Source organism: Ambystoma mexicanum, chromosome 2p, assembly GCF_040938575.1.
Source record: "Ambystoma mexicanum isolate Mex_15411 chromosome 2p, UKY_AmexF1_1, whole genome shotgun sequence".
In the NCBI taxonomy this organism is placed as follows: Eukaryota; Metazoa; Chordata; class Amphibia; order Caudata; family Ambystomatidae; genus Ambystoma; species Ambystoma mexicanum.
Genome location: NC_090923.1, coordinates 895,815,167 through 895,839,968, shown reverse-complemented (window position 1 = coordinate 895,839,968; position 24,802 = coordinate 895,815,167). Strand labels below are relative to the sequence as shown.

The 24,802-nt window shown below is 46.9% G+C and overlaps 1 protein-coding gene across 1 annotated transcript in view; it reads left to right on the top strand.

Moving 5' to 3' along the window:
* The window catches only part of MEIOSIN (meiosis initiator), a 589,598-nt gene that overhangs the window by 336,795 nt on the left and 228,001 nt on the right, over positions 1 to 24,802 (top strand). The window contains exon 3 of the mRNA XM_069643050.1: positions 24,353 to 24,526. Coding sequence (XP_069499151.1) covers positions 24,365 to 24,526 — 162 coding nt within the window. The 5' untranslated portion in view covers positions 24,353 to 24,364. The remainder of the gene's footprint in view (positions 1 to 24,352; positions 24,527 to 24,802) is intronic.

Genomic DNA, 24,802 nt, shown 5'->3' with positions numbered 1-24,802 from the left:
AAGGTCTTTGACATATATGCCACAGGATGTTCATCCCCGTCATGTTCTTGTAGAAGTACCGCCCCTACGGCTGCTGCAGAAGCATCTGATTCCACGATGAAGGGACGTCTCTGGTCTAGCTGTCGAAAAACAGGAGCAGAGCAAATCCTAGCCTTGAGACTTTGGAAGGCGACCTCAGCATGTTCGTGCCACTCAAAGGTAGTATTTTTCTTAGGTACGGAATGATAGCGATAGAAATTTGCGAGTCCTAAGAACCGCTGTATATCCTTGACAGACGATGGAGCAGGCCAATTTAGGATAGCTGAAACCTTGTTCTTCTCCATTTCGATCCCTTGACCAGACAAGACATACCCTAAATAGGGTATGGTAGTGACTTCAAATTGGCACTTTTCTGGCTTGACGAGGAGTTGGTTGTTTCACAAGCGCATAAGAACCTCCCAGAGAAGTCCTTGAAGTTCTTGCGACGAAGTGGAAAAAATTAGTATATTGTCTAAATAGACGATTACTGAGTGGAATAATAGATCTGAGAAGAGTCGGTCCATAAATCTTTGAAAGATTGCAGGTGCGTTTACCAGTCCAAAAGGCATCACCCTATACTCAAAATAGCCAAAAGTGGTCCTGAAGGCTGTCTTCCACTCGTCTCCTTTCTTTACGCGAAGAAGATGGTATGTTCTGCGTAGATCTAAGTTAGAAAATATAATGGCTCCTTGAACAGCTTCTATGATGTCCCTTATGAGGGGCATAGGGTAACATCCTCTTCGGGATGAAGAGCAGGGAGGCCCCTGCCGGGGATCGTGAAGGGTGAATGAGAAGATTCTGTAGGTTAGAGTCCAAGCTTTCCAAGTTTGGAGCTTTCTTTTCATGTATGGAGAGGGGATACATCCGGCCAAATGGAACCAAGGCTTCTGGGGTAAGTTCAATGGCGCAATCCATATAATATACTAATAGATGTCGCTTTGGTAATGGCAATAGCTGCTCCCGAGCAGGCTTCCGGTATGTCGTGGATCTGACCAAAATTGAACACAGTGAGTGATAATGTGGATGTCTGATTGCAGTAACATTTCAACGCATATTAGAGAGTATTTACTCGCCCCTTTTTTCCCGTGAAACTGACTCCCCGATTGTTCACCCCCAAACCTCCCCCGCCCCCTCAAACTGAAAGACAGGAGATACTCCTACAATGGGCAACTGGATGGGCTCCAACCACAAGCCCCAATGGCCAACCGGGCCCAACCTGACAACATTAAGACCTCCTACAAACATGGCCCCCCGACGAATAGCAAAGTCAATAATCGGTGTGAAAATCTAAGCAGGAACCAACAAGCTGTCATGCGCCTGCCTTCCTGGCGCCTATGGAACTCGTGGAGGCTACACCTCCATTAGAGCGCTCCACTACGCTGTTCACGCTGTCTGCTTGCAGGTATAGTCTTTTGTCCCTCCTCTTTCTCTCTTCACTACTTAACTCCGCCTCTTACTTTCGCTTTCACCTTGCAACCCGCTCGTTACTTTGCTTTGGGTCTACATGCTAGTTTTCCGCTTCGGCCTTGGGCCGTTTTCCCTTCGCTTCTTATCTTTCCTTTGGCTTGCCTTCCCCTGTTCTTTTCTTCCTTTTCCTTTCTGGTATGGATCTCGCTCTGTCGCATTCAGATCGCATTCTGTCCTTGTTCTATCTGCCGTCTCTTCCGGCGTTCGCTTGTGTCTGTCTTACCTAGCCCTGTACTTACCTTTCTGCAGGAGTCTTCCACTGTCTGGTGTGTTCTGCACTTTCACCGCTTACGTTTCCCGCTGCTTAAGGATCTCCTTTTCTCCATTTCAAATGAATCCTCTTCCGGCTGTGCTCTTACCTTTACAGTGGCCATTCGTCCAAGCTGTTGGTTCCATCGTACACTTACCATTATTTGGTGGACATCTTATCTACTCCATCGCTTCCATCCCAACGGACTTCTACTCTCAATCAAGACTTCAAGAGGTTTTTTCAGCTGTAGGCTTTTTCCTCTTGCACCGGCGTCCTCAGGCGGGGGTCCAGTGTTTTGCCGTGGTTATACTGCGCCACTGTGGCTTCCATCCGGGGAAGGCCATACCTCTTCTCGAAAAAGAAGTCGGACCGGAGAAAGAAGGGCAAGAAGCTTTGAGTACCTTCAGAAGAATCAGGTGAGGAGGAAGGGGATCTAACAGCGTTTAGTGAATCAGAAGCAGACATAATTGATAATCCTGACACAAGCCCCGGAAAGAGGAGGAGGCATTAGGATCACGCCCCGCCCCCCCGGAGCATAACCGCGTATGCTCCAGCCCAGTTGTGCTTGAACATAGTGTAACATTACTGCTCAGTCTGGATTGGGCTTCCTCTGCGGGGGGCCCCGAGTTTTGCGACGCCTGTACACCCTTGTCCATGACTTTCCGGCATGTTTCGTGACGCGATATCCGGTGCTCGATTCCGCTTCGGATCCATCGCTTGGTCCATCAATGCCCATCAATTTCTTGGCCTCCTTCAGAGATTGAAACTGATACTGCGCCCCCCTCCCATAGGAATCTGATAGATGTATGAAAGCCCCAATGATACAGGAATTTCCTTTCACGCAACCAGGCTGTCAGTGGTTTAAGGGATTTCCTCTTTTGCAGGGTGGCGGTTGCCAGGTCTTGGAATAGGAGGATGTTTGAGTCCCATAATGAGATTTGTTGCATCGATCTGGCTTCTCTCATAATTTCCTCCTTCAGTCTGAAAAAGTGGACCTGGGCCAGAATGTCCAGAGGCATAGATGTAGTGCGACATGGGGATGTTCTATGGACCTGGTCCAGTTCCAACGGAGAATCCCCCGGGAGGGTTATGATGAATCTGAACAACTCGGCCACATATGCCTCATGCTCCGATTCCAGGACCGACAGTGGGGTCCCGCGGATGCAGATGTTGTTTTCGTCTGGACTGGTTTTTCGTGTCTTCCAACTTCATCTCGATCACTTCACATCGCATTTCTAACGCTGTTAGTCTGTCTTGGCCTTTCTCCAGTTCAAATTCATGATCACACAGTGCATCTTCAACCTCCGCTGTGCGGTTTTCCACTGCCTCCACCCTTTTGTCAAGGGAATCGATTCTTTTTGTCACTTCCTCCGTGCCCTTTTGGATTTCTTCTGTAAGGGTGGCGAAGAGGCCCTTTGGATCCGCCCTGGTGGCAGCCTGTTCCTGTTCCTCAAACTCCTGGGAGGCTCCCTGGTCCCTCATTTGCTCCATGGGCAACCCCCCCTTTCTTAACTTGTCTGTATTACTGTGTCCCATCATGGCAGCAATGTCTGTTTGTCTGGTTGCCTGGCCACTTTTCACCATTGTTCCTGGCCCTCTAGTGACATATCAGACTGCAGAGGAAACTTCTTCCTATTTTGTACAGAGGGCTCCTGGGAGACAAGCACGACTGAATATCAGGGTTTCAATTCCTTCACTTCACCTTGCCGGAGCTGCGGCAGCTCAGGGCTTGCTGTAGCCGACCCCTCGGGCCCACAGGCACTCCAAATCCAGCTGGGCAGACCTCCCCCACTATCCTACCTGAATTTTTGACTGGCCACGATTCCTAACTTAGGTCTGGATCCTAAGCCTCCCAGTCCGGTCAGGCATGTGAAACCCCCACTCCAATCATCCTGAGTCCAAATTGCCCCTTGCTTGGACCATGAAGACGGTAAGTATGGTGCCTCCCACCGAGCGGGCAGACCACCAGCACCACTCCGATGAAAGGTGGGGGAGAGTACAGTTAAGCGGCTGGCGTCCCGAGCTTGCCCCTCCAGCAGGCGCCCTCCGTCTGCTTTGGTGAGGTCCCACCTTGCGTGAGGAAGCAGCCTGGAGCCGCGGACCCCAGAGCGCTCTGATGATATTCAGGTAAGGGAGGGGGCGCACACCGCTATGTAGAAGCTCCACACCCCCAATCAAGGCCAAATGCCGGGCGTTCCGGAGCTGGGTGGAAGGTGCAGGATTGGATGGCACTCCAGTGCATGACTCGCTGAAGGTGGAGGGGCGCCACGTGAAGTATCAGTGAGATGATTAGGGCTCCCCACGGAGGAGTCGTTGTGGACCAGGTATGCTGGCTGATGGTCGAGGTAAGCTACCAAAACACTGCCTGTCCCAGGAAGAGCGCCTGCCTTAGGCACGGACCGCGTAGGCGGTAAGAGAGACACCTCCCGCTGGGTGGGGGCTCCACCAGTTCCGTTCTGATGCTTGGCGGGTGAGAGTGCAGTCAGGGAGGCAGGATGCCCCAACACGCCCCTCTAGCAGGCACCCTCGGCAAGTGTTGATGAGGTCCCACCTCACGCGGGGAAGCAGCTCGGAGCCATGGACCCCAGAGGGCTATGATGCACTGCAGGCGTGGGAAGGGAGGCGCGCATCGCCTGCTAGAAGCCCCCCTCCAAGTCCTCACCGTTCATCGGGAGAAGCCATCAAGCGTTCTGGAGCTGGACGGTGGGCGCAGGACTGATCGGCACCCCGTGTGCGACCCGCTGAAGGTGGTGAGGCTCAGCGCCGAGTGTCGGCGATGTGATCGGGGCACCCCGCTGAGGAGTCGCTGCAGATCAGATGGTAGTGTTCTTGGCTCCTTCTAAAGGTCGCTAGAGGACAGCTATGCTGCTGCGTCGGTATGACAGGTCGGGAGCAGCTGGACGCTTCATTGTGGGGGCTCCCCTCTCTGCTACGGCACTCCGACCTGCTGGGAGCCGCTTCCGCCATTTTCTTTTGCCACCTCATGGCCCGGTCCACAACTTGTGAGGGCCGCCGCTCTGCAACCCCAGTGATTTAGGGAGCTATCACTAGAGTGACGCATTCACCAGGGCCTTGCCTCAAAGCCGTGCACCGTGTCTAAAACCGGAGAGGTGAGCCGCCGCGATTACGCTTATAGCATGGAGTCAGCCAGGAGCTATTAAGGAGCCATGCCACCCGCGGCAGCTAGCTCCAAGCCACGCCCCCCGTGAGACTGTTTTAAATTGGTTCCAATCTTTCTTGTTCAATAGACATCAAATTGTCAAGATGACATACTCCAATATAGATTACCTGTACAGTCCCTGGTAGCCAAAGCAACACTTCCTGTAACGGTTTATCACAGTTCATGCGTGAGTATGAGAATGGCTAATTGTAGCAAACGAAGCACTTGCTTGCTCACCTAAGATCAGCCTACAACATAATAAATTAAAGGAATCCAAACAAATAAAAATACTTTATTCCTGAATATTGATCACTTGTTCTTTATTTGAGAGAGAACAGAATTTAAATTGCACCGTCCTACATATATAATTCCCTTAGGATAATCTGTGTATTGAGAACTGAGTAATGTGCATAGCCATTCTTACCCTGAGCTTTTGCTGAAATATTGCAAAGGTTGGCTTTGAGACCCCAATGGAGTTACTAACGTCCCAGACATTATTTACTCACATCTGCATCTTGAGGTTGTCTGAATCAGTATATCTGGTTCAATGTTACAAACAGTTTGTGAAACATAAAATGAGCACCAAGAAGTGTGCATTAGGTAATAAGTGATTCAAGCATACAACCCTTTTATCAGATCCATGTATGTCAAATATAAATATCTGTCGACATTGGTATGTTCCCAAATGCTCTTTGAATTTCTGTAAAGCAGCTGGAACTCTTGTTTATACCCTTCTCCTTTCCCATAGGTGTATGCCGGAATAGTATAATAGAAGTGTACAAGATTCTCTTTTTAAAAATAATGTATAGGGTTATTCAAGGTTTTGATAATGTGCTTTGCTCAGTAAGACAAGATTAAAATCTTTATACTACTTAAATATGTACTGGAGGTTATCATTAGAAAATGGCATTGTAAAGTTTTAAAAAGAGTGGGTTTACAAATGCATGAAATAATGTCCTTTTTTCAGCAACTTTTGTAAAATAGCAGCTTCCCATCCTCCTCAAGATCTGTTTTTTCTGCTTTTTGTGCAGATTTCAGCAGCAGCTGTGGTGGCAAACGTCCACCTGACAACCCTACTCTCATCCATGTAGCGTGAGTCAGAAAGAGTGGGAGCGTGATAGATAAAAGGCGGGGAAAGTAGAATTGCGGTTGCTAATTCAAATGAAATTCAAGAAGTTATTCAGCAATGTCATTTGGATTTATTATTCTTGTCTGAGACTTGGTTCATTATTCATGGTTTATTATTCTTGACTTAGACTTGGGTTCGCAGTGACTCTTGGCTACACATTAAGGAGATTCTATCTTCAGATTATTCTATTTTACATTTGGACAGAGTCGAAAAGAGTAGAGGAGATGTTAGTTATTTTTAGGAATGTTTTGTAATGCTAGACTATCATTGTACAGAAACCTATCACATTTGAATATTTTGCCATCTCATGTTGCCTGTTAAATGAAAGCACTGCTGTTTTTCATCTAATATACAATCCTCCCAAATCCTGTGTTACTTTCTTTTTTTTTTGACAACTTTATTTAAAGATGTATCAAAAGAAATACATATCATTCCAAAACAACAATTATGATAACAAGAAAACGACAAATAAAACAAAAAAAGCATAATACAAGTTAATACAAATAGTACAGAATAAATAAGAAAAACCTATCAATTATCTCTACTAATCGCAACAAACCTAATTTGAATTGATAACTAGCCAAAAATCAGAGGAAAACAAGAGGAAAACTAAAATAAATAAATAAATAATTTAAAAAAACCACAACCACACAACACTTGGAAAAAATGTACTAGATTACTAAGTGATGCTGTTACTTCCTCGACCTTTTATATCTTTCTGGGGCACTTTAATATCCCACCCAATGGCCCTACACAGTCATCTCTTTTTGATTCTTTATCACAAGCTATTCTGAATCTAAGACTAATCCAACCAGTTTGTGAGCAACTCATAAGAAAGGAAATGTTTTCAATTTAATTATTGCTGATTCTAAGCTTGTGAACTGTGGAACACAAATTTATCTTGATTGGTCGGATCACTTTCTAATTCCTTTTTCTATATTTATTTCCACCATCTCTTACAGTGGTCAACAAAAACGACCTACTAGAAGTATTTGTAACTTCTCCTCTTGCTCTCTAACCAATTTGGAACAGACAGAAATATTTCAGAAGGCCTTAGATGAGGCCATTCCATTAGAAAATGACATGGTTATGGAAAAAACATGTAATATATGGTAAACTTCTGATATAAATATTCATACATGTCTCCATCGTAAACAAGAAAAGATTTTGGGCCTCATTACACGTTATGCGGTAAGGGATTAACGATACCGGTAAGGGATTACCGGTATCGCTAAAATCCCTTGCTAATTACGACCCGGACAACCGCTATTAGCGCCACCGCTAAGAGCGGTGCCACTAATAGCAGCCAGTCCGCGGGCACACAAGCCCTCAGGTCGGCAATAGAGGCATGGCGCTAATAGCAGGCCATTACAAGCCATGCGGACATGCAAATAGCGGCATGGTATTGGGCAAAGAAACCCATACCGGCATGGAGGAAATACTGGCATCGCGAACCACCCGTTAAGAGACCTGAGTAGTGTTCCCACCTACCACAGGTGGCCACAATCAGCACAGGTGGAGGCAATGGAGACTGGGGCAGCAGAAAAGGAGCACACCACACCCCTTCCCACACCCCTTCCCACACCAAGATGGTTCCAATACTTGCAGCATTACATGGGCTGGAGGACATGATTGCATTGCAGCACCAACAACAACAGGCAGCCTAGAGGAGACGCAGGTGGAGGAAGATGGCGAGACAGGCCCAGCCAGCCCCACCAGTGCACCTAGTCATACCAAAGAGGCAGCCAGCAATCCCCAGGATTCGAGCCAGTCCATTCAACCTAACCCCTGAGCAGATACACACCCTGTACAGTCTGGACCGGGATACCATCACCACCATTGTGGACATGATTCACGACGACATAGTGAGCCTCATAGACATCCAAACTGCCATCCCCCCTATACTGAAGGTGGTAACTGTGCTCCACTTCCTGACCACAGGCACCTACCAGCATACGGTAGGGCAGATGCATGGCATTTCACAACCAGTATTCTCACGCACGCTGTCCCAGGTGCTCGATGCCCTCCTGAAGCACACAAGTGAACACATATCCCTGCCACGGACTGCCCAGGAGATCTCCAACACCAAAGTTGGCTTCTATTCACTGGCAGGCATCCCAAGTTGTATCGGGGCCATCGACTGTACCCATGTGGAATTGGTGTTCCCACATCACAATGAAGCAGTCTATCGAAACAGAAAGCAATTCCACTCCATCAGTGTCCAAATGGTATGTGACTCAAACAAGATAATTACACATTGTTGTGCCCGATATCCCGGATCAACCCATGATTCAATGGTCCTGCGGAACTCAACGATACCACGCTACATGGAGCGACATGCTGGACAACGTTTGTGGCTACTTGGTGAGTAGCAGGGCAAGCACATGGCAGTGTGATGTGGGGTGCGATTGGGGGGGGGGAGATGCATACTCCAACTGGGTGTGATTGGGGGGGGTGCATACTCCAACTGGGTGGGATTGGGGGGGGGGAGATGCATACTCCAACTGGGTGTCATTGGGGGGGATGCATACTCCAACTGGGTGTGATTGGGGGGGAGAGATGCAATACTCCAACTGGGTGTGATTGGGGGGGAGATGCATACTCCAACTGGGTGTGATTGGGGGGGGGATGCATACGCCAACTGGGTGTGATTGGGGGGGAGATGCATTCTCCAACTGGGTGTGATTGGGGGGGGAGATGCATACTTCGACTGGGTGTGGACTGTCGTCCGTACAATAAATGGACATGCAGATGTACGCCAATGTCCACCAAGGCAGCCCACAATGGAGCAGACACAAAACCACATGCAAGTTGTAAGCTGCACAACAGAGACATTAATCCATAACGCCAAACATGACATATCTATCCACAAGTACATTGCACATCATACCATACCCTATATGACACAAAGCAGCAACATGCAGCCAATATGCATAATGTAAATGTGCGTTGAACAACATCACAACAGATATGCGTCCTTGAGTGCATGCAAAGGGATCACCTGTAGCCATTGTATTGAACCACACCCGTACACCACTACTGAAGTGCCGCTTCACAGCATGGGGACATCGGAATCATAATGGCAGTACACTAGCAGTGTGGTACAAAGGATGTCTGGGCCAGGAACACCGAGGACCTGTCCACACCCAGGACATGGCAATTACTGCCGGAGGCATGCATGGTGCACGTCCACTTGCAGGGACTAGCTTACCTTCTCACATTGCAGTTACACTGATCGTCTCCATGCATGCTGGGATTCGTGGATGCCAATCACAATGCAAACTGAATTAGTGTGAAATGTACAGGTTGGAATTGAGGTGACCAGTAACAAGTCCCCATTGTTCCACCCATGCAGGTGATGCTGGCTATTCCCTGAAGAGGTGGCTCCTTGAACCCACAGAACAGGCACGAAGAGGAATACAACTGTGCACATACCCGTACCCACGTTGTGATTGAGCAGGCATTTGGCCTTTTGAAGACACGGTTCCGGTGGCTAAGCAGGACGGGTGGGCCACTCCTGTACGGCCATGACAAGGTGGCCAAGATAACCATGGCATGTGTCATGCTGCACAATATGTGTATCAGACAGAATGTGCCACTGCCCCCTGATGTCGAAATGCAACCACCTGATGGGGATGAGGAGGGAGGGGAAGGTGCTGCAGATCATGCAAGAGGCGATGCCCAGGAGGGACGCGATCTGCGTCAGCATCTGATCAACCAAATATTCTGAATCACATGGTTCAACTCTGTTGGATGGATGTGGGTATTAGTGCACTGGTGCTTGTGTTGAAATGCACAATGGGCCCTGTTCCCCAATAAAGTTCACATACACAATGATGAAGTCCAGGCCTGTGTCGCAACTTGTCACCAGTGTATTAAACATGTCATGATAGGAAAAAGTGCTTGTCCCCAAATATGCAACCACCCTTTCTCCCCTCCCCCACAACACTCCCAAAACACCCTTTCCCCCCTCCCTCCACAACACTCCCAAAACACCCTTTCCCCCCTCCCCGCACAACACTCCCAAAACACCCTTTCCCCTCTCCCCCCACAACACTCCCAAAACACCCTTTCCCCCTCCCCCCACAACACTCCCAAAACACCCTTTTCTCCTTCCCCCCACAACACTCCCAAAACACCCTTTTCCCCCTCCCCCCACAACACTCCCAACACCCTTTCCCCCCTCCCCCCACAACACCCCCATGTGTGGCTTGCACAACTTCGGTGTCCTGCTGCACATGTGCCAGCTAGAACCTGCTGGCCCTAATTCCCATTCCCACCACCACCACCATTTGGAGGTTGGGAGTGTGTGCGCCTCATGGTGCGCAAGGAGCGGCGGCAGGGGCTTGTCTGCCCCGAACTTGCAGAGGAGGAGGTGCCTGTTTGTCCCTGTGGTGGCGGTGGGTACTGTCGGTCCATCGGGTCCGCTATGCGCGTGAGGACCTGCCTCAGTTGGGCCATCTCCCCGCAGAGCCTGTTGGTACAGGCTTCCATGCCCTCCCTCGACTGCCTAGCATTCTCCCTCACCTACTCCCTCAGACGGGCAGCCTCATCTACATGCTGGCCAACCAGCGCTGTAATATCCTCCTGGCGCTGCCTGATGGTGGCCAGGTCATGGCCACTGTGGCCAGCTCGTGGGGTGGCTGCTGCACCTTCCTCTATGTCTCGGCCATCAGGTGAGGCCACCTGTGCGCTCCAGCACCCTGCCGTGGTGTCGTCGCCAGACTGCCCATGGCTACTGGATCGTGGTGTTGGCGGTGGGCTTGCTCCTCTGGATCCTGGGGGGCTGTGGGTCTGCATTTGCATGGGGATGTCACTGGTGTCCTCCACGTCAGACAGCGGCGCAGTGGCTGCTGCCTCACCAGTGGTGGCAGCGGAGAGTGGTCTCTCCGTGGGTGTCTCTTGTGTTGGGGGGATCACATCAGTGGGTGCGGCAATTGTTGCAGCCGTAGATTCACTGTCTAGGTGCAGTGGCACTCTTGCATTGTTTGCCCCTCTGCAGGTGCTCACTCCTCCCTGTGCCCCTTGATGTGGTGGCGGTGTTCCCTGTCTCCTGTGCCCTGGCTTGTTTTTTGGCAGGGGGAGCCTGAGCCGCTGTGTCCTGTTCATCGCTGTCGGTGTGTGTGCCTGTGGGGGACAAAGAGGGGGATGGCATTGGTGATGGTTCAACGTGCTTCATCCAGATTCTGTTCATCATGCTGTTCAGTGCACTGGGACTTCATTAGTGGGCATTCGGGTCATGGGGCTGTTGAGTGGGTCATCCATGCATGGGTCTGTGTGGCACGTGTCTGTGGCGATGCGTGCATGTGTGTGTGTTGGGGTGTGACACTCACATGGGCAGGGTTGTGTGCATGTATGTTTGTGGCCGCATCCATGAGGTGGATCTGGGGGGCCTCACCTTTCACAGTGCATTGTTTCATGTGTACACTCACCTCCATCTGATGTTGTGGGTGCACCACTATCCATATCCCTGACTCCCTCGATGGATTCTACGCCAGTCGTGCTGGCGCAGGTCTCCTCCCACTCCCTGAGTTTGATGGGAGAATCAGCGCCACCTCCTGTGGCCATGGACAGCTTACGATTAGCAGACAGTATGCTGCAGACCCGGAGGCGGAGATCGTCCCACCGCTTCCTGCAGTCTTTAACGGTGCGGGTGGTGGTGCCCACCGCACTGACTTTCAGGGCCACCTCTGCCCAGATGGCCTTTTTCTTAATCAGGGTCTCCCGCCGCATGTCAGTCGCAAGACAACATCCGCGTTTGCTGCAAGGGTCTCTGTCAGCATTATCAGCTCCTCATTAGTGAATTTCTCCTTGCGCTGGTGGTCTGCGCCTTTCTTGATTGCCTTGGGCATTGTGAGGGTATCCTTGAGGCTTTGGTATGGCACTGGTGTGGAAACAGGTCCTGGGGGCAGAGGATGGCAATGGATTGTGTTTTTAAAGATGGCCACCATGCTCTTTCCCATTCCTGTGCGATGACGCTATTTCCGGTTCCGTAATTTTACGGTGACCGCTAATAGCACTTTCGTCGGTGCCGCTAAGGGTCTGGGGTCTTTAGCGGCATGGCGGTAGGGTCATTACCGATATGGCGCTGTGCTTGTGTCCGCGTACTCGTAATAGCACGCAATTAGCGGCTATTAGCGGCCTCTTGCGAAGGTGGACACGTTAATAACGCCATGCCGGTAAAGGCCGGATTTTACCGCGTACCGTGTAATGAGGCCTTTAGTGTTGCTCCAGATCTGAAGTTGATCTGTCTAAGTTTAAAATCATGTGTTTAGGGAGGAAGAGGCTTATTAAGTAAGCTTAAATAGCTGTTTACCCCAATACTATTATTTAAACTAATTATAACTCAAATGTTATTTTTAGTACTGGTTAGAAATGACTTAATTCTGTGAAATCAGCCAACCTAGATCCATCTATGGAATTACATGAGACATTCAGTTGTTTGCTGATAAGGTGGAACCAATTTAAACTGAGTTTAGGGATCAGCCACTTAATTACTATAGTCATGTAGACAGGAAATTGCCAAATTTTACCTTTGACAAATTTGGTCTTTGTACATTCGATTCATTTCAAAATACAGTTAACACTCTGAAGCCAACGTTTTATGCAAATGACTTAACTGCCAGCAAACATTATTACACAGTTACTCATAAAAGTATTAGACGTACCTTTCCACATCACAATCTCCTCTCTTAAAGAGGGCATTTTCTCAGATTCTTTCAAAACTGGCATCATTACCCCTCTACTGAAAAAGAGTAATTGTGATCCAGAGGATATAAAATACTACCAACCTTTTTCAAATGTACCCTTTTTAGGGAAAGTGCTGGAAAAACCAGTAGCATTACATTTGACTGATCACATTCATAAAGCAAACTTACTCCAACCATTTCAGTCTGGCTTCAGAGCTAGACACAGTATTTAATCAGTGACAATTAAGTGTTCAACAACAGTTTCTGGTGCCTGCCTCTTGGTGTTACTGGATCTCTCAGCAGCGTTTAACACTGTGGACCACTCTGTGCTTCTTTTTTTTATAAATTCTTTTTATTAGGCAGCGTGGCAGCAAAACAACAGGCGAACAGCGCCCAGCAAATACAGTCTGTCAATATTATTCATGGTACAGGCATACAGAGATCGCATACAAAATGATCAACATGTGAAGGGGGGGTGGCCGAACACAATGATATGGAGGGAGCTCTCGGACTAATGAGAAAGAGTGGGCGGAGGGGAAGCAACCGGAGTCGCGTTGAGGTCGGACATGTGGGAGCGGAACCTAAGCCAGATGTCCCTAGGCCTGGAGTGGGTGGGTTGCATGTGAGACCAGGTTTCCTCGGAGTCAGAGGCCCACGTGACCGCCCTCAACCATTGGGCATGTGTGGGGGGAGAGGGGCGAAGCCAGCAAAGCAGGATAGATCGAACCGCTAAGAGCATGCAGAGGCCGGCCAGTTTTTTGGAGTTTCGAGAGAGACCAGGGAGGTCGTGGAAGAGGCACAATGCTGGGGAAGGGTCGATGGGGTGATCGAGAATAGCGGATATCGTCGAGCAAACCGCTCCCCAGAACTGTGAGAGGCGGGGGCAGGACCAAATCATGTGGATGTAGTCCGCCTCACCATGACTGCATCGAGGGCAACTAGATGAGTGTTCACTGGACATGCGATGCAATCTGACCGGAGTGTAGTGGAACCTATGCAGCACCTTAAACTGAATGAGTTTAAATCGGGAATTAAGGGACACCCGGTGAGTGCGTTCACATAAACGTGCCCAGCGATCATCTGACATTTCCACCCCCAAGTCCACCTCCCAAGACCGTCTAAGTTTAGCGAATTCTGGGAAGGATCTGGACTGCAGCATAGAGTATAACCTGGAGATTTTACCTCTCATGGGTGAGGGGGAGGTAAGTTCCTCAATGGCCGGGTCGTCTGGTGGTAGCGCAGGGAACATTTGATACTTACGCTTGAGGGTCTTACGGAGAGACGCGTATTGAAGCCAGACACTCCAGTCACTCCTCAAGGGCAGGGGGAGGTCAAGCCACTCAATGAATATACCTTGGTCAAACACGTCCCGTAGCAACTCATAGCCTGCCTCGGCCCAGCGACGAACAGTAAGTGGTGCAACCTGGGGAACCCCCGGGAGGAAGTTCCAGAGAGGAAGGTTGCCGTGGAAGGCGTGGGCAATTCCAAGCAGCTTCCATGTTTTGGCTAATGCAAGGGATGTGCTAGCGACCGGACTCTGTGAGTTCAGTACCAGAGGAGCGGGTTGTATAACCAAAGAGCGAATTTCACGGTCGCAGACCGCGAGTTTCTCGAGCCGGACATGAGGGGGGGGGCGTCAGTTGTGTTGAACCAATGGGAGATATATTGGATCTGGGATACCAGCCAATATTTAAGAAAATCAGGAGCACCAAAGCCCCCATTGGCCATGGGAGTGGACAAGGTCTCATACTTAAGCCGGACCGCTCCTGAGTGCCAAAGGAAAGAGTTAACAGTACGAGTCAAGTCGCGAAAGAAGTCCGCGCCTGGCCACAAGGGTATGTTGGCAAATTTGTAAAGCAGCTGAGGTAACACCACCATTTTCAATAATCCCATTCTGCCTGCAAGGGAAATGGGGAGCTTGTCCCAGGCTAATACTTTAATGGCCAGATGTGTGAGGTACTTCTGAAAGTTCTCCTCGAAGGTTAGCGCCTGCTGGCGCGTTACCTCTATTCCCAGGTAGGTGAACGTGGATTGAGCCCATGTAAATCCCAGAGTGTCAGGGGGGGGGGGGGTGCATTCCGTGAGTGGGAACAGGGTGGATTTTGAGCAGTTCACCCTAAGGCCCGAGACCCGGCCAAAATAAATGATATCCTCAAGCACTGGAGGCAGGTTGATGGATGGTGAGCGAATGAACAACAACGCGTCATCCGCATATAGGGAGACTATGTCCGCCCTCCCCGCAGCACGGAGGCCTCTGTGGGCATGACGGTGACGGAGCATGTCTGCAAAGGGTTCCATGGCAATTGCAAAAACCAAGGGAGAAAATGGACACCCCTGCCTCGTCCCCCTGGCGATCCCAAGGAAGGGGGAGCAGTGGTCACCAGTGCGGACCCTAGCCACGGGGGATGAATAAAGTAGCTTGACCCAAGAGAGAAAGGAGGGACCAAATTTACAGCTCTCGAGAACCCGCCAAAGGAATTGCCATGAGACCGAGTCAAAGGCCTTTTGCATGTCTAGCGTGACCGCCACAGCCTGAGTCTCTGGGCTAATCCTGTCAATTATATTAAATATACGTCTTAGATTCAGGGAGGTAGAACGCCCCGGGACATAGCCGGCTTGAACGGGATGAATGATGGATGGTAGGAGGGGGGCTAACCTGAGCGCCAGGGCCTTTGCGTATATTTTGGCGTCACAATTTATAAGTGAAAGCGGACGGTACGATCCACAATGCGAGGGGGGTTTGCCGGCCTTTAGTAATACTGTAATCATGGCCTCACGTAGGGAAGGGGGAAACACACCCGCCTCAACCGACTCCTCCCAAACAGCCAACAAGTGGGGAAGCAGGAGTGACTTATAGGACTTGTAGAATTCGACTGGGATCCCATCCGAGCCGGGGGCTCTCCCCGAGGATAGGGAGTCGATAGCATCGGAGAGCTCCTCCAGTGTGAGTGGGGAATCAAGAGAGCCCGCGGCCTCAGGGGATAAAGCCGACAAGGGAAGGGAGTTAAGAAAGGAGTCAATCTCTGCCACTGATACTTCGTCTGAATTGGAGTATAGGGACTCGTAAAAATTAAAGAATTCCGTGTTGACGTCCCGAGAGGAGACAGCCAAAGAGCCGTCCGGTCTCTCGATCCCGAGTATATGTGGGGAACCCGTCTCATGTCGGATGAACCTTGCGAGGAAGCGACCAGGGCGCTCGTCCTCCCCGTATTTCCTCGCCATACCTGGGTTGTCCAGAAACCTCTGTTCACGATCAGCCAGGGAGCGAAACGTATCCAATTCCACCCCAATGGCCGCTAGGTTACCCGGAGAAGAGTGAAGTGAACACGCTGCCTCCAGGGTCGATAACTTGGATTCACTCTCGGCTAGATCTCTCCGGATCGACTTGAGGACCCCGTTTTCCTTGGAAAGTGCAATCCCTCTAATATAAGCCTTGAAAGACTCCCATAGTGTGGCCAGGGATGGTACCGAGCCCGCATTGAACTCAAAGAACTCTTCAATAGAGTCCCCGAGCTCGGAGCGGAACTCTGGATCGAGTAGGGCGAGGGGTTTCAGTCTCCAACAACGGGACCGGCCAGGATCAGGGCTCCAACTTACGGTGATGGTCACTGGAGAGTGGTCGGACCAGGTCCTGGGTAGAATCATTAACTGTATCACGTCCTTAACCAAGACATTGGAGATCACCCATCGGTCAATTCGGGAGTGTGAGTCGTGGACTGAAGAGTAGAACGAATAAATGCAGGAATCGGGGTAAAAGAACCTCCATGCGTCCACCATAGCCAAACGAGGTAAGGATGATAATGCAGCATAGGCTGCCCTGGAGAGATGACGGGGCTTGGACCCAGATCTATCAAGGGCTACATCAAAAATAGTGTTAAAGTCACCCCCCCAGAGAATTGGAACAAGGGGGAAGCCATCTAGAAGAGACGTGACCTGTCTGTAGAACTCCGGGTCATCAAGGTTGGGGCCATAAATGTTCAGCAGAACCACTTCCTTCCCCTGAAGCGTGGCATGTAACAGAACATACCTGCCCAGGGGGTCAATGTGCGAGGAGATGAGGGTGAACCGGAGACTCTTGTGAATGAGGGTCATGACCCCACGACTTTGAGTAGAGAAGTCGGTAAAGAATCTATGGGGGCCCCAGGTTTTGGCGAATCGCACGCATTGTTCCGTGCGAGCGTGTGTCTCCTGCAAAAAGAGAATCTTGGACCCGTGGCGCTCAGCCTGCAGCTGGAGCTGCCGCATCTTTTTATAGTTACCCAATCCCTGTACGTTCCAACTCATAAAGGTCAGGTCCCCCTCAGCCATAGATGCGATGGTGTTAGAGTCAAAAAAGGTGTCCAAGACCAATGGGTGAGAGCTGCACCCCAGTCCGCCTTCGCTGCCAGCGCCAATTTTCTGATAATAATACCCCCAACATGTCCCACCCCCACCCACATCCCCCTCCCAAACAGAGGAATGACTGTGCTTCTTAACATCTTGGTACGTTGCATGGTAGTGGCGAGACTGTTTTAAATTGGTTCCAATCTTTCTTGTCCATTAGACATCAAATTGTCAAAATGAGAACCAATGACTCCTCCTCTCTCCCTATGCAACGTGATGCCCCTCAGGGCTCAATCCTGTCGCCATTCATTTTAATCTTTGGATGGAAACACTGGGAGATCTAGTACGGAGGCACAGCATCTCTATCCATCAGTATGCGGACGATACTTAATTGTATCTTCACGTGTCCTCGGAAGGTGATATCATCAGATTACACCAATGCCTGCTTGATGTTGAGGCCTGGATGAAACAGGTACGTTTGAACTTTAACAACTCTAAAACAATTAATTTTGTTTAGTACAAGGAAAATTCTGGGTACTGTCTCACTTTGCTTTCATTCTCTATATCCAGTTAACTCTCAATTAGATTCAAAGTCAGCTATAAAAACCTTAGGTTTTTTTTCTGGTCCTCGAGCTTTCGTTAAAAACACATATAAACAAGAAAGCGCAAACAGCTCATTATCAACTATCAGTACTTTGTAAAATCAAGCCATTATGACCGCTGAGCTGTTTTAACGCTCTTGTTGCATCCTTGGTTCTATCGCATGTGGATGGAAGGAATGCCTTACTCTTGGGAGTCTGTGCATCTGCTTTAAAACCCCTGGAAATAGCTTTTCATAGCTGCCAAATTGTTGTTTGCAGCCAAAAAGTTTGTTCTGTAACGCCAATTTTAAGGTCCTTACATTGGCTTCCCTAAAAGCTTGGATTATTTTTAAATTAGGCTGGCTGGCTGGCTTTTATAGCTCTTCGTTTAGGCCACCCTGCTTATCTTTCCAAACAATGGTGTATTTTAGGTAGAAATACTCCCGAAACAAAGGTAAACTGATGCTTTTTATTGCAAAAGCAAAGAAAGCTCCAACAAAAAAACATTCATTCTCGATTGCTGCCCCACATTTTTGGAATTCTCTTCCAATTCTTATTCGTAAAGTTGACTCCTTACTGTATTTTAGGAAATTGTTAAAAACTTAACTTTTTTCTAGAAATTAATGTGCGGTCATATTCAGGATTTTATTATTATTCAAATTATTTTAGTATATTAGTGTGTTTATCAGAATTGTATCTTTTAACCACATAATGTTACTATACGTATTTTGCTTTTACTGTAATTGTACTTGAATAATACTATGCTGTGTATATTATCTGTCGCTAAGGTCCCGATTCTGCCTTTTCAATCTGGTCATTTAATTATATTCATTTTAACCTTGTACAGCGCTCCGTATATCACTCGTTGATAAGGTTTACGCTATATGAATAAATGAAATACAATAAGAATACAGAGAGAGAGGGAAAACAGAGCACAGAGAGAATGTTAGAGTGCGAGCAAGCTCTAGATCGGTGTATGAAATGCCGGGTATAGCTAGTATTATCAGACCTCTGTGACTAATCACCTCTACTTGCAAGAGTTGTCAAACTGATATCTATGTTTGTATAAGTCAAGACATGTCTGCTAACCTCCAATCATTTGCAAGCAATGTCTGTGCAGGGCCATAGTTTTACATCATAATAGAAGGGTGCAGAGTAAAATAAATAACAAAAAATGCGTTTTGTAATACCACCCTAACATGGCTGGCAACCTCATTTCGTAGCTGAGGAGTATGTTTCTCAAACCACCTAAAGATGGGCACTGATTTAATCATAATTGCATGTGCGCCAATGCATGGCTATGTGACTGTGGCCATGTATGGTATGAAATGGTTGCAGACGTTGAACATTTCTAGGAAACCACAGATGGGGGAGGTGAAGGAAGATATACTCAGTATGTCCTTCACTTTCTTGGGGTCTGAGGAAATACTGACATTCTGATATATCCAAAAACCTTGATTTGTGTCTGCAGAAAGGCGCATTTTGCCTTGTTTAAGGTGAGCCCATGATCCCTCAATCTTTTGAATTCTCCAGCCACTCTCATCTGGTGTTAGATGGAAGAAGCATATATTTAGACAGCATTGCTAACATCCAAAAGCACCTGGAAATCCCACTAGAACCACTCATATGGTGTTCAGGAAAACCTCTGCTGCATACAAGATTGCCAAAGTCATCCTTTATAGATGAACATTTTGTATACCCTAGTCATCATGTAACGGCACTTGATGGTATACTGTGTTGAGATTCACCTTGGAGAATGACATAGTGCCATCTACGGTGGGAGTTGGTTGCCTCACAAGTTCCACCTTTCACCTGCTGTAGGTTCAATTGTCTATTCAAAATGCAACCGGGCCTGTAGGCAACCTATACCATGGAACAGACCATCATAGTCCTTCACCAGGGTTGCAATGTCCTCTTCATGGGCAAAATGAACTAAACCCAGTGCTTCTGTTGCGTCACAGCTGAGAAGATTATTTTGTGTCTCAGATATGTTGTATAATGTATCCATCACACAATCTGCGATGAACGCCCGTTCAGGGAGGTAGAGGTGTAGAACTTCCATATGCAAATATTTTGACTTTGAGTCACATTAACTGGGGTCTCGTCTCTGTATTCCTGAATTGTGATATTCCTATTACATTTGCCAAAGCCCCTGTGCCGATCAACATCCTTCGACTGGATCGTTACCTTGGATATATTTGACACCTCCTGGCTGATCAGGTGCTACATATTGTGGAGGTAAAGTACACTTCCTCAATGTCATCTTCTTCACTTAGCAGGCCTGATTTCATTACAAATGCAAATGCATCTATGTGACCTACCTTGGCAAAGTGATTTTGCTTCAGGCATCATCTTCAAGTCTGTCCTGTCACCAGGCAGTTTACTGCCTGTGGTCGAACCACAGCTAGAGTCATTGTGTGAATATTACAAAGTGTGTTTCATGGACTCTTCTACCTCTGGGCCATCCAGGTGTCTTGGGGGGACCATGACCTTCATTCACTCATTCAACCCTTATTGATTTAAAAAAGAAATGTCTATGTGGTCAGAACTCTTATCCACAAGCTCCTATAATCTGCCAAGTTCAGCAATGCTCTACGGCTAAATTCCAGACTCATGCAAGATCTGACGCTGAAACCTTGCAGAGGAACGGCCATGAATCTGAAGTGTGAGTACTTTGTCATCTTCATCAACCAGCATACACATCATTGCAAGGTGTCAGTAATGAGTGTCATAGGCTCCTAGGGATTCCTGTGCTTCTTGTCACGCCTTGTTCAATACGAATCTTTCATAGTTCACTTTGATCAGCAGGCAATAGTATGTTCTGATAGCCCTTTTTGTGGCACAAGAGAGCCGTTACCTACATGGAGAAATTTTAATATTTTGTGCGCCTCATCAGTGGCTAAATAGCATAAATGTCTTTGCCAAATCATCATCCTCTCTTGTCACTGCAAAGAACATTTCCACACAGTTGATCCGCATGCCGCACCATGTGCCGATGGACAACAGGGCCCCCGTTACATCATAAGTACCAGATCACTGTGGGTGGTGGAGTGGGATCAAAATGAATGAAGTCTATTCAGAGATTTTCTGTGACACCTCACTCTTCACCATACTTCTCTTCAGCCATTGGAACTGTGACATAAGACAAGTGCTGATAGCAAGGAATTACCAAACGTGTGACACTAGGGCGCACAGGCACTTTTGGCTGCAAACCTCTATCAGCCAAGAGAGCACCTGCGGCACAGCCAATTGCCTGTAAATCATGCCAGAGCACCCACTTTCAGAGACAGGAATTATATATAATACAATCACTAGGGAACATGACATGCCACAACACAAGAAGCTGTAACACAACCAGTGTACAGCAGCTCTCAAAGAGGGGTCTCAGGTGACATTCCTTCATATTGATGATTTTTTTTAAATGAGGTGTTTCCTTATAAATTCCAGAGTGCCCGCCGGAACAACCTCTCTATGCCAGTTTTTATATGCTATGTAATCCTACACTGTTATACAGCCCATACAATTGGGACTTGCACACTGGCTTTGCTGGTCACATCTGGTACCATCTTTCGTTGGTGCCAGACCTTCCTTCATATTGAGTAGTGATGCTTCATACATCATTATATCACTTCTACACATGACGATATACGCTGAACTCATGTAGCTTTACAGCACAATGGATCAAAATATGCAGAAGCACATCCCTTGAAACTGGGGTAATCACTCTTGTTAGACTAATAACTAATAGACCGGTGCCACCAGCCACAAGAATTCTGCATTTTAGAGCATGTATTTCTACTCACCCTATGATCCACCTTTCACACAGGACAGCATCCTCAATGTGCTACTTCTAAAAAGTAACAACCTATTGTGGAAATCAGATTTGAGATTTAAAATCTCCCTTACCCCTAGGTAAGTCTTCCCTTATGATCACCATATGTATCCACCGAACAATATGGGGCTTGTTAAGAATTCACAGTGTGGTAAATTTGAAGCAGTAATTCCTCTGGATTGAAATAAGTGCTTGATTTAAAGCCTTCATTTTCGCGTCAATATTTGCAGGAATGAGCACCTGTCGTAATTCCTCTAAATTCCCATGGATTCCTGCAGATTCCATGAATGAAGACTGACCGCTTGACCGCTACTCATAATTCAGATGTCATTCCGTGACACCGAATTATGGTATTGTTACTGCCAAACTAGTAATGAGATCATCAGCCTGATTCATAGAATTATTTGCACCGAAAACGGGGATTTGTGCGCCATTCTGTATGCAAATTCTCATTTGTCAAACCGGGATTTGCGGGCAGAATGGCGCACAAATCCCCGTTTTTCAGCGCAAATAATTCCATGAACCAGGCAGCATATGTACTGTTTATATTGATTCCCTCGAAAATAAAGGGTCGACAACCTATATTTTACATGTAAAAGTGCAATTCCATCTAAACCAGTCCATCAACAATATTCAAGGACCGGTTTCAATGGAAATGCACTTTTACATGTAAAAAGTAGCATTTCCATGCATTTTTTCTAACTTTAAAACGTTACATGCCGCTGTCCAGTGCTGAGGTTGCAGCACTGGCCAGCCCCTTGTAAAGTTATTTTTAATATATATATTGGGGGCCCCCTGCCCCAGGCACCCCAATCCCCACGCCCCCTAGCCCTAGCCCCAACCCTAACCCTCGTTTAACCCTTAATGTAACCCAAACCCTAGCCCTGGCCCTAATACTTACCCATAACATGTTGATGGAACCATCACATTTTTTTCAACGAAATGACCATTTATTGGAATGGTATTTCGATGAAAAAAATGTGATGGTTTGGGTTTAGATGGAATGACCGGATACCCATATGTCCCAGTAGAGACCTTTTCATTTTTTAGTAAATCTGTATAGAACGTTGCAAATACAAACGGACGTTTTCACAACTGAAAACTGCACATTTTCTCATCCATGCTTTCGTTTTTTACCAAGTAAGAATTTAAGTGCTCAAATGTACTTTTCAAACTTATTTAAAGTCAAACTGATAAAACAGTGTTTTGCATAGTATTCACAGTGAACTCAAAACATTATAACAACTATGAATGTCCTTATATTACAATTAAATAATGAGGACTAAGCTACTACATGTCCACAATTGATTATTCAAAGTATTCTGTTATGGTGATGGTTTGTCTTTTTGTTCTTTGTGGCATATCACTAGTTTTTGATGTAATAATGTTCTTGTTTAAATATGTGTCAATATGCTCATGTCAGGTGATATATTAATTCACAGATTTAGGTTTTTCCTTGATAAAATTTAAACAAATGTCAGCCAAACTATATTGCCCATATCAAAGCGATATAATCAATGCAAATGGCAAAATGTGCCAAATCAAAATACAGCATAACAACTAATGGAAAGAAAGGTATTTACAAACATCATTTTGATTATTTTATCTAATAAGAGTGATAAAATTCACTCATCAACTGCTGTCTTGGACATGTTTTATGCTATAGGAATATATGGAATATGGGACACTAAGACAGTGGTCCCATACTCCTTGTTGTCTTGCAACAAGGGCATCCTACAAATTCTAGGTCTACAAATGATTACTCTGAATGACACAGAAGCAATGCATCTGCATATCAACCCTTGCCTTAAATATGACGCCCTGGTTGGCATGCACCTTGCTTTCCATCTGTGTAATAGTAAATGTGGGTATGAGCAGGGTTTTCACCTTTTCAAGTATTCAAACATTTGCTGTGCTTGTCACATAGATATTGCTTTATTTACAATAAAAACATTTTTGGCTGCTAAAGTGCTTGCAATTTTTTATTGAATCTGTCCAGTATACAGTGCAGCAAAGGTATACAGTGTGTGTTCTTGACATGAAGTCTGGTACGAGGGTCTGACATTTACAGGTGCTGTCAGTTATTTAGTTGTGTGCTATTCTTCCTAGATTTGTTTCTCAAACCCCACCCACTGATCACCCACAAAATCCCAACCAATCTCTTTTTCAAGCAAAATATATGTGTTCCCATATATAAGTTGCTGTAGCACAGATATTTAGGTGTAGGACAGAACTAGGGTGGCATGGTACACTCACTTTGTAGTTTGGCCACACAGAAAACAATTTCTGTCTCCAATTCTCCTTCCCAACACTCCATTGCTTACGGAAGTCCTACTCTGTATCCGTCAACTAGGAAGCCAAATATAGTGTTCTGCTTTTCCCTTGTTACAAATCCATGCTGACACCAATCAAAGCCAATAAGAAGAAATTCTACAAAAAGCAGATATAATTGCATTACTCAAGTATTTCCCACATGTAAAAGTTATGACATGACACAGTCCGTATGCTTTCTGTAAAAGCTATGGGATAATGGTCACGTCAAACACTGAAGCTCAGATTACCCGAGCTGTAACTGCTACTGAACACATCCTTTTCAGTACCACTCTGCTAGTTAGCATCCGAAGAGTTGATTTCATAAATCTCAGGAGAAAATATGTAAATTATTGATTACTGCTAGTCACTCTATGTACATGTCAAAATATTGTGTATTTTTCTTTACAGCATATTATTCTGTAGAATTAAGTATTATATAGATTTCATTACACTTAGAACGTGTTGGTCTTCAATGTTATTTCAAAACTGTTAAAATGGAATGGTCAAGTTTGAAGAACAAGGCTTCCACAAAAAAAACGGTTAGCTAAAGAGTAAGGTGCAGGCCCTACTGATGTTTACTTCCCTTACAGGTCTCCGATCACATGATCCCAGAAACGCCTTGCAGTTCCCTCGATCTCTTCCAATCCTCGTTCTCCCTGGATCACTGTTATCTATCAGTCAGTGAGGCCAGCAAAACAGACTCCAGCCCAAGCTCCAGTGTGACTGAGCTAGTGTCGGCCTGGAACAGGCAGTTTCTGCAGGAGGTAAGAGGATGCAGAACATAGAGATCTTATCGCAAAATGGGTGAGCCTACATTAAACATTACCTTTGTAATCTAGTTCCCTGCATGTGATGTATTTATCATTTAGAACCGCTTTGATGTATGTTCAAGTGTACCTGATCATTGAAATGATCACTCATTTACAGATGGTGTCAGAGTGCTTGACGTACAAGTTGCAGATTAAACTCAGTACACCCAAGTTGTTTGCTGATAGATTTGTTGATATCTTGCACTGGCAATCCGCATTTGCTCGTTTTGG